General features: G+C 51.8%; 2 protein-coding genes and 5 non-coding genes across 10 annotated transcripts in view; all 7 read right to left on the reverse strand.

The window, feature by feature from the left end:
- Positions 1-2,110: 2,110 nt before the first annotated feature.
- RPL13A (ribosomal protein L13a) lies at positions 2,111-6,081 on the reverse strand. 2 transcript variants are annotated; one of them, XM_007112429.4, is made up of 8 exons: positions 5,991-6,080; positions 4,343-4,415; positions 3,908-3,973; positions 3,598-3,699; positions 3,316-3,401; positions 2,865-2,924; positions 2,418-2,540; positions 2,111-2,226 (listed from the first exon to the last, which is right to left on the reverse strand). In XM_007112429.4, exons 1-8 carry the CDS (start codon positions 6,003-6,005, stop codon positions 2,140-2,142), a joined length of 612 nt encoding a protein of 203 aa, XP_007112491.1. In that variant the 5' UTR covers positions 6,006-6,080; the 3' UTR covers positions 2,111-2,139. The 2 variants fall into 2 exon arrangements, with proteins under 2 accessions (XP_007112491.1, XP_028339028.1); XM_028483227.2 differs by lacking the exon at positions 3,598-3,699 and having other exon boundaries at positions 5,991-6,081.
- On the reverse strand, positions 2,702-2,788 carry LOC112067335 (small nucleolar RNA SNORD35). The gene has a single exon (XR_002893211.1). It is a non-coding gene; the product is annotated as a small nucleolar RNA SNORD35 (small nucleolar RNA).
- On the reverse strand, positions 3,038-3,108 carry LOC112067332 (small nucleolar RNA SNORD34). Its single transcript, XR_002893208.1, has one exon. It is a non-coding gene; the product is annotated as a small nucleolar RNA SNORD34 (small nucleolar RNA).
- Positions 3,206-3,276, reverse strand: LOC112067333 (small nucleolar RNA SNORD34). The gene has a single exon (XR_002893209.1). It is a non-coding gene; the product is annotated as a small nucleolar RNA SNORD34 (small nucleolar RNA).
- Positions 3,477-3,558, reverse strand: LOC112067329 (small nucleolar RNA Z195/SNORD33/SNORD32 family). The gene has a single exon (XR_002893205.1). It is a non-coding gene; the product is annotated as a small nucleolar RNA Z195/SNORD33/SNORD32 family (small nucleolar RNA).
- Positions 4,216-4,299, reverse strand: LOC112067330 (small nucleolar RNA Z195/SNORD33/SNORD32 family). The gene has a single exon (XR_002893206.1). It is a non-coding gene; the product is annotated as a small nucleolar RNA Z195/SNORD33/SNORD32 family (small nucleolar RNA).
- A 22-nt stretch (positions 6,082-6,103) lies between the features above and the next one.
- Positions 6,104-15,783, reverse strand: part of FLT3LG (fms related receptor tyrosine kinase 3 ligand) — a 12,506-nt gene continuing 2,826 nt past the window's right edge. The window contains exons 1-5 of one of the 3 annotated variants that reach the window (XM_055082092.1): positions 15,223-15,274; positions 14,879-15,022; positions 14,264-14,402; positions 7,017-7,279; positions 6,104-6,332 (exon numbers count right to left, since the gene is read on the reverse strand). In XM_055082092.1, coding sequence (XP_054938067.1) covers positions 6,108-6,332; positions 7,017-7,279; positions 14,264-14,402; positions 14,879-14,974 — 723 coding nt within the window. In that variant the 5' untranslated portion in view covers positions 14,975-15,022; positions 15,223-15,274 and the 3' untranslated portion in view covers positions 6,104-6,107. Of the gene's footprint in view, positions 6,333-7,016; positions 7,280-10,242; positions 10,425-14,263; positions 14,403-14,878; positions 15,023-15,222; positions 15,275-15,400; positions 15,455-15,783 lie in introns of those variants that run through there. The other 2 variants (XM_024132815.3, XM_028483232.2) reach the window with 2 other exon arrangements.

Consider the following 15,783-nt stretch of genomic DNA (forward strand, 5'->3'; position numbering starts at 1 on the left):
CCCGTGCCGCGGAGCGGCGGGACCCGTGAGCCATGGCCGCTGAGCCTGCGCGTCCGGAGCCTGTGCTCCGCAACGAGAGACGCCACAGCAGTGAGAGGCCCGCGTACCGCAAAAAAAAAAAAAAAAAACAACCACGTATCCCTGCACCCCACCCACAGACCAGGGTCTCCAGGGTTGCTGTAGCCCAAGCGATGAGGCTGACCTGGGGCTGGCGCGTCGCATTCTGTTGGAGGGTGCTTTGGTTGTGGGCAGCTGGGCAAGCTGGAACTGGAGCTTTGGAAACATTCGTTTTGTTGGCCCAGAGGTTCTGATTCCCTGCACTTAGCCCACAGGAATGATTAAGGTTATGCCTTTCATTTGCATTCTGAGGAAAGATGAGCATCTTCTCATGTATTTACTGGCATTTGTGTATCTTCTCTGGTGAAACGTGTTTTCAAGTTTTGGCCGAAGTTTTGTTTGGTTATCTCTCTGTTACTGAGTTTTAAAGAGTTTTCCTATGTATTTGGCATTCAAGTCCTGCAAGAGATGATATGCAAATAACTTCTCTCAGTCTGACCTGTCTCCATCTTTTTAATGGTGGGTGTCTTTAGAAGTGCCAAGTTTTACATTTTTAAGCCAAATATAAGGGATTGTGGTTTCCAGGGGATTATATTGTGCTGCTTTTACATGCAGTCCTGTTAAATTTAAGACTTAAAACTCTGTGGTTTTCAGTTGCTTCGGTAGGCAGCTCTGCTGGTGAGCGGGAGCCCCAGAAGGGGTAGGGAACCCCCCACCTGCAAAATGATTCTCTTAGAGAAAATTTAAGCCACTGTGGTGTCTCAGACATTTTGGAGATTAAGCGAGAGAGAATGGCACAGTGCGCCCAGTTAAGATCTGCCCCGTGAACCAACTAGCAAGTATTGCCCACCAGTCCCAAGGGCAGCAGGAATCTAGCTTTCTTCCCGGTACAGATGTGCGTACCTTGGTCACACCAGACCCCTCTGGGTGTCGTCCTGGCTGACACTGCTGACTGCACATAACCCTCATCAGTAAGATGGGGATGGGGGCCCACCTGGGTCAAGTACTGAGAGGTGACCAAGGGTGACTGTCCAGGGCTGGGTACCCTAATGTTTACCCTTTCAGGGACTCACCCTGGCAGATCTAACAAGCCTAGTTTTAATCTTACAAAGCACCAAGAGCTTTCAAATCCCACTTTCTCTGATGCCTAACCACCATTTACAAAATGTTCTTTCTTGTCCATTTCTTCACATTAAGCGTGGCCTGGCGTGGCAGACTGGAAGAGACCACATGCCCCAGTGAGGAACCGGTTTTAGAGAATGGTGGCAATTCCATACTTTGCAGCTGAATTAGGGAAGACAACTTTATGCAAACTGGGCAACACCAGGCTCTACAGGTCGTAAATACCAATCCCACAGGCATCTCAAATTCCTTGCCATGTCAATCTCTACAAAGGTCAACTCCTCCACGAAAGGCAGTTTCTAATCCATCATCTGCAGAAAGAGCACAGCCAGTTTTATTCTTCAAAGCCTCCCATCAGCCGAGGGCCTTGCTCCCCTGGGCCTGCCTCTATGGCAGACACACACTGCAAAGACGCCAAATTTCTTTAAAAATAATTTATTAGTTTTGGATCACAAAATATAGGGAAGACACAAGGGCAATGCCTGTGACCCCTTGGGCCATACTTCCCATTCATAAACACCTTTTAGAACCCCAGGCTCGTGCTGCCCAAGCATTCTCTCACATCCTAACAGCTGCAGAGTATAGTACCTGACCGTGTGGGAAGCTTAAACAGACTCCCTGTAAGCGACGTGAGTGGCCCTTCCAATTAGGTCTTCCAGCTCACTTTTGCCAGTATTGCAACAGCACTGGTTGTTCGAACTGTCCATGTCCTAAAACTCATGAATGAATAGGTCACAGGCAAATTCTGCCTGCACAGCTCTTACAACTGTCTATGCTTTTAAAAGGGCCTTTCTTAAACAGCAGTGGCTAAGACGCCTTCGCTATACCCAGTCTTCTAAGCCCCTGGCTGCCTGTGGCACCTGGGTGGCAGCCCCTGGGGGTCCCCCACATCCTAGGGTGGCGATGGAGGAAGGGCAGGCCAGGCCAAGCATGAAGAAGAAACAGTCAATTTTATTGGGCTCAGACTAAGAATCCATGGGTCTTGAGGACCTCTGTGAATCGGTCGATTTTCTTCTCTATGTTCTTTTCGGCCTGCTTCCGTAGCCTCTGTGGGGTCAAGGTGACAGGTGGTGGTTAGTGGCTGCTCCCTAGGACTGCCCTTATCCCAGGAGGCCACCCAGACCGGGCCTTAGGCAGAGCCTTCCGAGGGCATAACGAAGACCCCAGTCAAGAGTAATCAGCTCCCAGACCCTGCCCTAGAAAATGTGGTGCCCCTCCAGCCTCAGTCCTGCCCTCACCATGAGCTGCTTCTTTTTCCGGTAGTGGATCTTGGCCTTCTCCTTTCTCTTCTCCTCCAGTGTAGCCGTTACCGCCTGGTACTTCCAGCCAACCTCATGAGCCAGGCGCCCTAGGTAGGCAAACTGGGGGGGAGAGGAAGAAACGAAGCTGTAAGAAAACGAGGCCAGGGTGACTAGGGGAAGGGCGCTGACATCCTGTCCTAGAGGATCCCAGTCCAGCCATACAACTTTTCAGCAGGCCTACGCTCAAGAGACACAGCTACCCCTGGCAGGGCTCTCTGCTCCTCCTGGCATCAGCTGAGCCATTGGCATTATCGGCACTGCCCACAGTGGCATCCGCAGACCATCGTGAGAAAAAGCCATCATCTGCCAGTCTTAGGGCCCTAGGTGCACCCCCCCAGGAAGCCTGGGACCCCAAGGCATTACTCGGGAGACCCCGGAACTCACCTTCCGCGTAGGCTTCAGACGCACAACTTTGAGGGCGGCAGGAACCACCATCCGCTTTTTCTGTTAGAGAAGGAGAGAAACTTAGAGACCTGGAGCGAGGAACAGGCAGGGAAGAGGCTGGCCGGAGGGACAGGCAGGAAAGAAGGCTGGCAGGGAAGAAGGCTGGCCGGGGCAGGCGTCTCAGTCAGTGCTGTTTTCACGGGGATCAAACAATGTAGGTAACTGCAGAACATCACGGACGCCAGACACAAAGATGGAGAGGAACTTAGAGACCTGGAGGGAGGAACAGGCAGGGAAGAGGCTGGCCGGAGGGACAGGCAGGGAAGAAGGCTGGCCGGGGCAGGCGTCTCAGTCAGTGCTGTTTTCACGGGGATCAAACAATGTAGGTAACTGCAGAACATCACGGACGCCAGACACAAAGATGCCGCTGGGGGAGACGGGTCTTGCTCACCTTGTCATAGGGTGGCGGGATCCCATCGAACACCTTGAGGCGGTCCAGAGCGGCCTGGCCTCGCTTGGTCTTGTGGGGCAGCATGCCTGCGGGCAGAGCACAACAGGCCTGCTCAGCGGGGCGTGCGAGGACCCCGCTGCGCCACCTGGGCGAGCAGGCAGGCAGCCTCAGATGGTAGTGCATGTGCAGTCATCTCATGGTTGGGAAACTCGAACACGAGTGGGAGTCTTCATCACCGGCCACCCGCCCCGTCAGCCCCTGCGGTCCTCAGGCCCAGCTCACCTCGCACCGTCCGCCAGAAGATGCGGCTGGGGGCTCGGAAGTGGTAGGGGCCCCGGGAGGGGTTGGTGTTCATCCGCTTGCGGAGGAATGCCAGGTACTTCACTGGGAAGAGGGGAGTGTGTGTGAGGCCTCAGGAGGCCTCAGGCAGATAGTAACTCCTTCCAGTGCAGCACACGACCTTACTTCCGAGGGCGTGTTCGGGAACTCAGACTAGGACCTCCCCCCACTGGTGGGACTGCTTACGAGCCCGTGAAGCGTGAGCCCCACAAAGGTCCACCCTCTCCGGCCCTCCTCCCAGGCCCTCACTCACACTTGTTTCTATAGAAATTGCCAGAAATGTTGATGCCCTCACAGCGCACAACCACCACCTTTCGACCTAGAGGGAATGGAAAATCAGACAATCAAGGAGGTCAAAGGTTAGGAAGCAAGCCCAGTTACTGCTGAGAACCCAGAAAGAAGGCTCCTTCTGTCTCAAACTGGCCACAATGCACAAGGAAGGCACGGAGTCTCCTGCCCCGTGTCACAGAGCAGCAATCGGAGGAGCTGGACTCATGCTTACGTTCAATTTGTTAGTCTGACAGAGCCCAGAGCCCCCAACCTAGGAGGGGAGGAGGCTGGCAGGTCTCAGAGCGGTGCATGGGGTTGATCTCATGGTCGTTAGACTCAAACGAAAGATGGTGATTTTTGCTCATCACTGACCTCGAGGCTCACGTCTGGGGGAGCTATGGGCAGGGGGCAGACTTACCCAGAAGCACCTGTTTAGCCACGATGGCCGCCAGGCGGCCCAGGAGATGGCCTCGGCCATCGAGAACCAGGACCTGTTGGAGATAGGTTGAGAGGGCTCAGAGGCACCCACAGCTTTGACTCCCCACCTCAAACAATCATTCCTCCTACCTGTTCATTTCACCTACCTCCCAGGGTGCCTCCTAACCAAGTAGGAGACCCAGGAACTGGACCCAAGCCTCACTGTACAGAGAAGGCCAAGAGAGCAAATGACTGCCTCAGGATTTCAGTGAGTGGGATAACATACCAAAGGACCCCCCTCACATCTCAGCTGCTTGAAGGGCAAGAATTTTTATGCCCAGATTGTGCTTGACAGTCAGCGAGAGAGCTACAATCTGAATCCAGACTGGCACTACTGATTCTCCAGGCAGAAAAACCTGTGATCTGGATACAAGCCGTAGAATCTCGACAGAATCTGATTCTGTCCTGGTCTCAAAGATACTTTTCTAGCATGAAGGTTCAGAGCGGATGAAGCTAGGAAGGGTAGTCAAAAGCCCCGGCTGGCTCCGGTATTGACTAGATTTGCATCCTCCCGCGAACTGCTCAAACGCCAATCCTCAACTTCTTGTCAAGAGTAAAAGTCCCAACTCTTTACCAAGCACTTCCTATACATGTTATGATTCCTGGAAGCCGGTGTAAAAGGCTACAGAATCTAAAACCAGACTTCCAGACAATGTGACTTTGGTCAAAACCCCCCAAATCTCCAATATCTGCCTCAGGAACACCATGATAAATTATCTGAATTACACAAAATACAAGGCAAACTATACCAGGCGCCGTAAGTGCAGGGACACAGGTTCGGAGAACTCTACCACTTGCCTGGCCCCAAACGTGGTTTTCCTTCCTGAACCACAGACCCATAACAGGTACACCCCTTCCAGAGCCATCCCCTCCTTTATATCTAATAGGTCACACAAGAAGCCTAGGCAAAGTCAGAGTTACGTTTCTGCTGCCGTCCTTGAGGGCCTCCAGGTCATTAAGGACAAAGGATATCACAGGGCTGTGAACATTTCATCACAATCCTGTTTCCAGCATCAGCAGACCTTTAAAGACTCGACCCCCAAGAGAAAGGAAAAGAGCAATTCGTGCCTGCATGCCCTATAGGTAGGAGCTCTCTCGACCCACTGCAAAGATTTCGCGCTAAAATACCCACAGCTGCAGGGGAACCCTGATGCGCACTCCCACGAGGCCGAAACAACCCGCGCCTTGGGCAGGGCGGAAGTACCCTCTATTTTGGCCAATCCGCGGCTTCTCTTCGTCCCCTGGCCGCGCAGCTGCCTTCCGCGTGCTTCCCCACCGCTGAGGACACACAGGCCCAATTCGGCCAAGATCAAGGTAAATCAGGCCTAGCTTAAAAATAACTTTTCTTGTGCTGAAAGCCCCGACCACTACCCCCTGGGGGAAAAACGATGCCGCATTCTAGCCAGCCCAGAGCGTAAAAACCGTTTTATATTCCCGTTTTGGGTTCCTCTTACCCCGAAAGCTTTCTGTTTTGCTCAGTTATCGATCTTAAGTCCCACAGTACGCTTACGAGAGGAAAGAGGTCCAACCCCAGTCCGGTCTCGACCCCACCCGGCCCCACACCGCCCCGGCCCGCGCAGAGCCTATACCTGCCCCTCCGCCATCTTCGGCAGCCGCCTGGGAAAGAAGGAACCTTAACCGCAGGGTTTCTTATCCCTTGAAACAGGGGCGGAGGAAGTGACGCAACACGGCCGCTTTCCGTCTTTTCATTGACCAGAGTGCCACGCGCGTGCGCAGAAAGGCCCACTGGAAGGCGGGTCGTCTTTTGACTGTCCAATCAATATCGTTTCTATCGAACCTAGGCGGCCATGGCTGTGCCGGGCGAGATCACGTGGAGTAGGAGGGGGCTCTGCGGGGGCGGGGCTGTTCAGCCTCTGTTGCCGTATTTGGGAGGGGCTGGTAGTCCTCGCGCGAGTTGCCCACTGTGTTTGCTGTGGGGCAGGGGCGAGAAGGCGGGAGGAGAAGCGCTCTTACCCCGTAAAGCGATAATGCGTGTAGGCCCACAGCGGGCAACAAGGCTTGCCCTTTAGCGCTCAGTCTAGGCTTAGAGATCTGGATTCCGGTGCCTGACCGGCTTGCTTCCTTGTGATCTGGCTAAATCCCTGGCCGTGTATGGGCCTCAGTGTCCTCACCTGTCAAAGAGGAGATAGTCTTCCCCATGAGATCTAACGTATGAAGGAATGACTTCTAGATGCCTGAGTGTTCCCCAAAGGAGCTTCTCACTTTCTGGACAAAGCCTTTGCTTTGGTGGTGCCCCTTGACTGGGATGCCCTCCCCTCCACCCCACCTTCTAAAATCTGGCTTGAGTCCTTCTCTTTAGAGAGCCTCCCTGTTATCTCAGCTTGGCTCAGGTACATCCTCGGGGCTCCCACAGTGCCTATGCTACCTCCATTAGAGCGTGTGTCATCCTGTACTGGGGCTCTCTGGGGCCCCTGTCTTCTCCCCCATGGACCAGGAACCCTGAGAGGGTGGGGCTGGTTCTCACTCACGTCTGGGTCCCAGCCTTGCCCTGCACTGGCCCTGGGGCCCAGGACGCCTCAGAAAATAGGTATTGAATGAAACACTGCATTAACTGAAAAACCAAGACCCAAACCCAAACTGCCCCATCCACTCACCCTGTCCCATCCACAGACAGGCCTGGCCAGAGCCGGTAGAAAAGGATGATTTATATACAATTTCCTGGGGACAAGGGCTTTGTACAGAGGGGGGAGGGTGAGGCCGGGGCCGTTGCTGGGTGCGGGCGTTGCCTCCATCCTGGGGAGACAGTGACAGGAGCAATGCGGCCAAGGAAAGGACCAGTTTCTAGCTGACTTCCTCCAAGTTCCGACTGTGTGTCCTCGGGCAGGTGACTCCTCTCTCTGGGCCTCAGTGTCCTCCTCTGTAAAATGGGATGATAGACGACTCACTGGGCTGTTTGAGGCTCCGTGGACAGAGGAGAGGAAAGCACCAAGCTCAGGGCTTGGCACAGTCTCAATGCCAAAAACAACTCCATTCACTCTGAATGCTCACTATGTGTTTGGGCATCGCTGGCCAAGAGAACTAACTCTGCAACCATGAGAGATCTGCGCTCTCCAGGACAGCTGTGATACCAGTCACAGGTGAATACTGGGCACTCTAAATGTGGCCAGCAAAACTGAGAAACTGAGTTCTTCATTTTACCTAATTTAAACTTAAACTAATAGTGTGGTTATTGGGAGAGTGGGAAAACAGGGTGTGAACAGGGACAAGGGTAGGAGGAAAACTTCTCAATTGAAAATTGTATCTCGGGGACTTCCCTGGTGGTCCAGTGATTAAGACTTCGCCTTCCAATGCAGGGCGTGCGGGTTCGATCCCTGGTTCCTGGTCCCTGGTCCCTGGTCGGGGAGCTAAGATCTCACATGCCTCGCGGCCAAAAACCCAAAACATAAAACAGAAGCAATATTGTAACAAATTCAATAAAGACTTAAAAAAAAAAAGATAGAAAATTTGTTTAAAAAAAAAAATAAGTTGTATCTCAGACTTCCCTGGCGGTCCAGCGGTTAAGACTCTGCGCTTCCACTGCAGGGGGCACAGGTTCAAACTCTGGTCAGGGAAGCTCCCGCATGCAGCGAGGTGTGGCCAAAAAATAAAAAATAAATTGTATCTCAAAAAAAAGAAACTCTCAAAAAAAATTGTAATAAAAAGTACTGCCTGGGACTTCCCTGGTGGCGCAGTGGTTAGGAGTCCGCCTGCCAATGCAGGGGACACGGGTTCGAGCCCTGGTCTGGGAAGATCCCATATGCTGCAGAGCTATTAAGCTCGTGCACTACAAGTACTGAGCCTGCACTCTAGAGCCTGTGCTCTGCAATGAGAAGCCCTCGCACCACAACAAAGAGTAGCCCCCGCTCACCACAACTAGAGAAAGCTCGTGCATAGCAACGAAGACCCAATGCAGCCAAAAATAAATAAATAAAAAATACTAATAAAACTTAAAACCAACTTAACCATTTTAAGTGTACAGTGAGTAGTGTTAAGTATATTTAAGGTATACTATTGTGCCAAAAAAGAAAAAAAGTACTCCCCAAAACAAATGCTGACACGAAAGATCATTTAATTTAGAAATTGTTCCGTGATCCAGTTATTGGAAAACTTCTGTAGGTTTCAAAGAACTTGAGTATACGAATTTACTTATGCAACTGTAAATTTCATGGAATCTAAATACTGATCAAATATTTCTGATAAAAATTTCACATATGCATTGAGATGTGCTGTGAGTGTAGCATACATACTACATTCTGAAGACCTGGTATGAAAAAAAGAATGTAAAAATATCTCATTGATAATTTTTTTAAGAATTGATTACATGTTGAGATGACAACATTTTGGATACACAGGGTGAAATAAAATATATTCTTTTTTTTTGATCATGCCACTGGGCTTATGGGATATTAGTTCCCCAACCAAGAATCAAACCCATGCCCCCTGCAGTGGAAGCACAGAGTCCTAACCACTGGACCACCAGGGGATTCCCTAAAATATATTCTTTATACTAACCTGCTTATTTTTACATTAAAAAAAGATTCAGCTACTAGAAAATTTAAAATCACATGTGTGGCTTATATTCTATTTCCTTGGACACCATTGCTCAAAGGGTTTCTCGTGGTCACTTCCCTTAACCTCTCAACAACTCTATGGTAGAAGGATTATTATTAGAGTCTTTTGTACGGTTAAGGAAACTGAGGCAAAAGAGTGAAAGGCACAGAAGCCGGAATCAGAAGGCCCAGAGTCAAATCCTGGCTCTGTCACTCACGAGCTGTGTGACTTTTGGCAAATGATTTACCTCTCTGGGCCTTGGTTTCCACCTCTGTGAAATGGGGATAATAATGGCACCAGCTTCTCAGTTAAGTGAGTTAATCTGTGGAAAGCTCCAGCACAAGACCTGAGACACTGAGGCACTCCGCGTGTGAGCCATTGAGGCCAGATGCTTCTTGTTAGATCCCTCTAAGCACATTGGGAACCTGGGCCCTCCACTCCCTCCTCCCTCGGGGCACCACCCACCTTCTGCCCCCTGACCGGTTCCCAGGTTCGCCTCTGGGGCTTCCTCTTCCTGCTGCCCTAGGTGAGGAGTCCCAGCTCCCTTACCTTGCCTTTGAGGCCTAGATGTTGCTGTGCCATTTTCAATCCCCCACCCACCCACCCCAGGCTGGGCGAAGTTGCTAGAACACCCTGACCCTTTTTCACACCAGGAGGGCTTTGCAGAGGCGGTACCCTCTGCCTGCTTCCAGGAGGCCACTCTCTCCTGGCTTGCAGACTCCTGTATCAAAATACCTCCCCGGAGGTTGGGGTGGGCAGCGTCCTCACGTCCGCAGGGCCCCACCGAGCTCACTCTCTTTCCCGAATCTCCCTCCTCCCCCCAGGTTCCCCACTGGGCCAGACCCAGCGTCTGCTTGCGCCACCTCCCCTTCCTCCTTCCTCCCACCCCCCACCAAGCCTGTCAGTCTCCAGCCCCATCCCTCCCGATGATCCCTGACCCCTGACTCTGCCCGTCCCCTCCTCTCCGTCCCCGTGGTCCGGCCCTGGCTCAGGCCTTGTCCTCTCTCCCTGGACCCTCGCCCAGCAGCCTCCTCTTTGGCCTCCAGTCTGCTGTCTGTTCCAGTCTGTCCCCCTCCATGGCCCCAGAAGGGTCTTCTTGCATCCGGACTGACCCACCCCTTCCCTGCTCAAGGCCCCCGCCCCCCAGCCCCTGCCACACATGCCACCCACGCCAACACCAAGTCCAGGGTCCTCAGCTTGATGAGGAGTCAGTGCTGCAGGCAGGGCACCTATGGCCCCCAAAGGATCAGCTGACGCCGGCCACGCCCTCTGCCCACCCCACAGGCTCACCCGCTCCCCAGGGTAAGGCATCCTCTGTCTCTTCCTTCGCCAGTGCAGGCACCAGGCAGCGGCCAGCAGCAGGAGGGCCACGGGCAGCAGCAGCAAGAGGAGCAGAAGAGGGGCCTGCGGGGCCGGCAGGGAGGTAGCCCCCAAAGCCCCGGGACTCCTTGGGGGCAGCAGGGTGGAGGAGTCTGCCAGGAGAGAGGAGGCTGGGTGACTGAGAAGAAGGGCCAGGCCAGGGAAGGAAAAAAAGGCCTGCCTGGTCCTGCTGTGTGACCTCAGGTGGGCTGCTCACTCCTCTGGGCCTCAGTCTCCTCATCCATAAAATGGGGATAATTATTGTATCGACTTCATAAGGTTGTCACAAAGATTAAACGCATGAATATACCGAAAGTGCTTAGAACAGTGTCTAGCACGTAGTAAGGTTGAATTTTATTTATTTTTAAAAGCCATTAATAACTTTCTATTTCAAATGTATCATTTTACTTTTTTTTTCTTTTTGCCCACACGGCATGTGGGATCTTAGCTCCCCGACCAGGGATCGAACCCAGGCCCCTGCCAGTGGAAGTGTGGAAGTCCTAACCAGTGGACCTCCAGGGAATTCCCTACATTTTATTTTATAAAGGGACAAATGTGTGTCTAGTGCTTATGTATCGATTTGCTTATTTCCCTCCTTCCCCCAATAGTCTATGAGCTACACGAGGGTGACAGGAGCCTTATTGCCAGAACCTACTATTTAGTGCTGACTAAATAATAGTTTAATTTACATAAAGTAAATATCTGAGTGGATGAATGGACAGATAATAGAACAATGAAAGATACAATGTGTGAAGCTATGATGTCTCACAAGGCCCCACTTGATCTGGCCCCCTTTGTTCCTTCTGTACCCTCACCCCCCACCTTCTCCCCTTTGCTTACTCGGCCTCAGCCACTGGGGCCTCCTCATGATTCCTTAAACAGGTAGGCAGGTTTCTGCCTCAGGGCCTTTGCACTGGCTGTTCCCTTTTTCACAACTTTCAGTGACTTTCCAGCCAACCACCTCAGCCCATGATTCCATCACCCTGTTTTAATTTGCCTGCATGGGGCTCGTTACACTCACTTTCCTGATTAATTATATGTTTACATTTTTATCGTGTCTCCTTGATTAGCAGGTCAGCCTCCCATGGACATGGACTTGATCTTGTTCTGTGCTGTGTCTCCAATGCCAGGTGCCAGGGAGATGGTTAATAAAGGTTGGTTGAATGAATGATTAGTGATACATGTAAATACAAATGACAACGTTAAATATAAATGACTAGGACTTCTCTGGTGGCACAGTGGTTAAGAATCCGCCTGCCAATGCAGGGGACATGGCTTCGATCCCTGGTCCGGGAAGATCCCACATGCCGCGGAGCAACTAAGCCCATGCACCACAACTACTGAGCCCGCTCACCACAGCTACTGAAGCCCACATGCCTAGAGCCCGTGCTCCGCAACAGGAGAAGCCACCGCAATGAGGAGCCCGCGCACCGCAACGAAGAGTAGCCCCCGCTCGCTGCAACTAGAGAAAGCCTGCATGCAGCAATGAAGACCCAATGCAGCCAAAAATAAATACATACATACATGCATACATATATAAATAATACATAAATGACTAAATGATTGGAAATGCAGGAAGAAACTGAGAAGAATATAATTAGAGTGGGAGGTTTTCTTATGTCCCCCCACCCCCAGCCCCCGCACGGTTTGCGGGATCTGACCAGGGATGGAACCTGTGCCCCCTGCAGTGGAAGCATGGAGTCCTAACCACTGGACCACCAGGCGAGTCCCTAGAGCGGGAGGTTTTTAACCATCCCTCTCAGAACTTGACAGATTTTGTAGACAAATATAACAACGACAGAAAGTCTCTGAATAATACCAAGATAAGGTTGATAGAATATATACACACTGATTCAACCCTGATCGTACCAAAAAAAAAAAAAAAAAAAAAACTATTATTTTCCTCAGACCTTGTTCAGTTACAAAACTGATTATATACTTGGCCGTAAAGGAAACCTTAATAAACTGAACAAGTTAAGTTTTCACAGGGCGTGGTCTCTCGTCATATTCTAATAAAGTTATTTCACTTTGAAACTTATTTTTTTTTGGCCACACCGCGTGGCTTGCAGGATCTTAGTTCCCTGACCAGGGACTGAACCTGTGCCCTTGGCGGCAAAAGCTGAGTCCTAACCACTGGACCTCTAGGGAATTCCCCACTTTGAAACTTTAGGGCTGGCCCATCCAATATGGCGGCCACTTGCCTCATGTGGCGACTAAATATGTGACCTGCGGCCAACCTGAACTGAGATGTGCCGTCCGTGTAGAATACACACCAATTCTTAAAGACTTTGTAGGGAAAAAAGGATGTGAAATACCTCATTAAGTAATTTTTTAAGATATTGATTGTGTTGAAATGATATTATTTTGGGTTAAAATATATTGGGTTAAATAAAAAATATTGAGTTAGTAAAATTTCTGGTTTAGGGACTTCCCTGGCGGTCCGTTGGTTAGGACTCTGAGCTCTCACTGCCGAGGGCCCTGGTTTGATCCCTCATCAGGGAACTAAAATCCCACAAGTTGCGGGGTCTACCCCCCCCCAAAAAATTTGTGATTTAAATATTATTTTTAAAATTATAAAATTATGAGAATTAAATTCAAGGGACTTCCCTGGTGGTCCAGTGGTTAAGACTCCGCTAAATAAATAAATAAATTCAATAACATCACAGAATTCCCGGGCGGTCCAGTGGTTAGGACTCCGCGCTTCCACTGCAGGGGGCACGGGTTTGATCCCTGGTTGGGGAACAAAGATCCCGCGAGCCATGCAGCACAGCCAAAAAAAAAAAAATAATAATAATAATAAATTCAATAACATCATTATAGAGAACAGATTACTGGCTGACAGGGGTTAGGATGGGAGTTTTAGGACGAGATCTAGTTGCACAAACTCACATGTGGTTACACAAAGCTACATGTGTGATAAAATTACATAGACACACATACATACACACACACACACACACACACACACTCTCTCTTTTAGGGGTTGACTGTGTCCCTCAAAATTCATACGATGAAATCCTAACCCACAGTACCTCGGAATGTGCCCTTATTTGGAGATCAGGTCTGCAAAGAGGTGATCAAGTTAAAATGAGGTGGTTAATGGTGGGCCCTAATACAATATGACTGGTATCCTTCTAAGAAGGGGAAATCTAGACACAGAGAAATGCATAGGCGGAGAGTGCCATGTGAACATGAGAACGGCCATCTATAAGCCAAGGAGAGAGACCTGAAACAGATCCTTCCCTCACAGCCCTCAGAAGAAGCTAGTCCTGCTGACACCTCAATTTCCCAACTGTAAGAAGATAAACTTCTGCTGCTTCAATCACCTGGTTGGTGGGACTTTGTTACAGCAGCTGTAACAAACTAATACACATACACATGCACGCACGCATATATAACTGGCAAACTCTGAACAAACTCTGTGGATTGCACCCATGTCAATTTCTTGGTTTCGACATTGTGCTATAATTAATGTTACCAAGCAAAAGGTACCACTGGGGAGGCCGGGTGAAGGGTGTGCAGGACCTCCCTGTACAGTGTCGATGCCCCTTTCCTTTGAATCTGTAATTATCCCAACACAAAAAAGTTTTAAAAATAAATCCACCAATTATATGCTAAAAAATAACAAACATTAAGAATCCTGAAGAATGAGTGAATTCACCTTCTTTCTTTTTAACTTTTTTTAAACATGGCTACAAGAAAATTTACACTTAAACGTGTGACTCTCATTCTATTTCTATGGCATAGAGCTACCTCCGAGAAACAGGCAGGGACGGTTAATCCCTTCTCAGAGATGGGTAAACTGAGGCCCAGAGGGGGATGGCAAGCCCAAAGTCACACAGCGCATAGGATTACGGGGGGGTCTGGGGAGCCCTGAATGGAGGGGTGAGGGCCTAGTGAAGGTGGGAGAGGAGGGGGGGGCGGTGGGCTATGGGGCGCTGGGCACCTTTACCCGGCTGACACTGCAGCTCCAGGCACCTGGAGAAATTCCGGCGGGTGATCCAGGGCTTCAAGGCCACCAGCTGCTGGGAAGTGTCCTGCAGGAGGTGGGAGATGTTGGCCTGGACGAAGCGAAGACAGCTGGGGAGGGGCTGGGGGCAGGGGAGGGAGACGTCACCACGGCATCACCCCCAGCGTCACCTCAGGTCAAGGGCAAGGCCTGGGTCTCACAGAGAGCTTGGAGCCTTGCTCCCCCAGGTTGCTAGGGGGAAGCCTCCTTAGTAATGTCTAGCAACGCGGGCCAGTCAAACCTGGATCAGGAGGGAGTTTAGATCCCCTCCTTCTCCGTGTTGCTAGGGGTGAGAACCCCTTAGCAACAATCCTTCAACAGGGCCTGAGAAACAAACAGAATTGATGCATTGGGCTCAGACCCCTGGCCATCCTCCAGTACTTAGAGAATTGTCACTTCCCAGCACTGAGGGTCCCCAGCAGGACTGGGCTTCCAGCTCCACCTCCCTCAGGCTGCTCAGGTCAAAGGAAATCTCCGGTAAGGCCTAGCAGACCTTTGCTTCCAAACCCTAGGAAAGCATCACCCTCCCCTCACTTGTTCCCCAAGTTCAGGGCTGACCTGGAAGGCACATGAGGTGACGAAGTGTATCTCGGTGTTGACAGCCTCCAGCAGTTTCCCCATCTGGGACCCAGCCACGGTCTTGAGCCGTCCCATCCAGCGCTGGGCTAGGACCAGACGCCAGAAAGCCCCACAGAGCTCGTCCTGGGGAGAGACCACCCAGGCTCTGGGTCCCGTGGGCGGAGGGGGCAGGCGGCTTAGACTGGTGGGGCTGGGGGCCGGGACTCCAGGGTCCCGGGGAGGAGGGGGCCGGGTCAGCACACTAGCCTGGCTCCCTGAGGGGTGGTGAAGCTTGAATCTCTCCTTCCCACCTCCATCCCGGGCCCCTCCCATCCGTGACTCACGTCCTGCAGGTTGGAGGCAACAGTGACTGGGTAATCTTGAAGCAGGTAGTCAGACTGCGGGAGAAAACAGGGTCAGGCCTGGCTGCAGACAGGAGGAAAGAGAGCTATGGGGACCCGGGGGCGGGGGGTGTGTGCGACAGCGGCCCAGAGAGAAGGGGGCGTCCCATCCGTGACTCACGTCCTGCAGGTTGGAGGCAACAGTGACTGGGTAATCTTGAAGCAGGTAGTCAGACTGCGGGAGAAAACAGGGTCAGGCCTGGCTGCAGACAGGAGGAAAGAGAGCTATGGGGACCCGGGGGCGGGGGGTGTGTGCGACAGCGGCCCAGAGAGAAGGGGGCGGGACCCAGGGTGGGGAGATGGGGACCCAGAGAGAGGGGGACAGAGACGTGGGGGGGCGGGGACCCAGAGAGACGGGGGCGGGGACCCAGGGTGGGGAGATGGGGACCCAGAGAGAGGGGGACGGAGACCTGGGGGGGCGGGGACAGAAAGAGGGGGGCGGGGACTTGTGGGAGGGGAGCCGGGGTCCCAGGGTGCGGAGACGGGGAGCCACAGAGACACAGA

Source organism: Physeter macrocephalus, unplaced genomic scaffold (assembly GCF_002837175.3).
Source record: "Physeter macrocephalus isolate SW-GA unplaced genomic scaffold, ASM283717v5 random_13, whole genome shotgun sequence".
NCBI classification, from domain to species: domain Eukaryota; kingdom Metazoa; phylum Chordata; class Mammalia; order Artiodactyla; family Physeteridae; genus Physeter; species Physeter macrocephalus.

Coding starts and splice junctions, on each gene's coding strand:
- RPL13A (XM_007112429.4), bottom strand. Junction 3,974..4,342: donor GGCTAAACAGGTGCTTCTGG/GTAAGTCTGCCC, acceptor CATTCCCTCTAG/GTCGAAAGGTGGTGGTTGTG. Junction 2,541..2,864: donor GTCTGAAGCCTACGCGGAAG/GTGAGTTCCGGG, acceptor TCTCCCCCCCAG/TTTGCCTACCTAGGGCGCCT.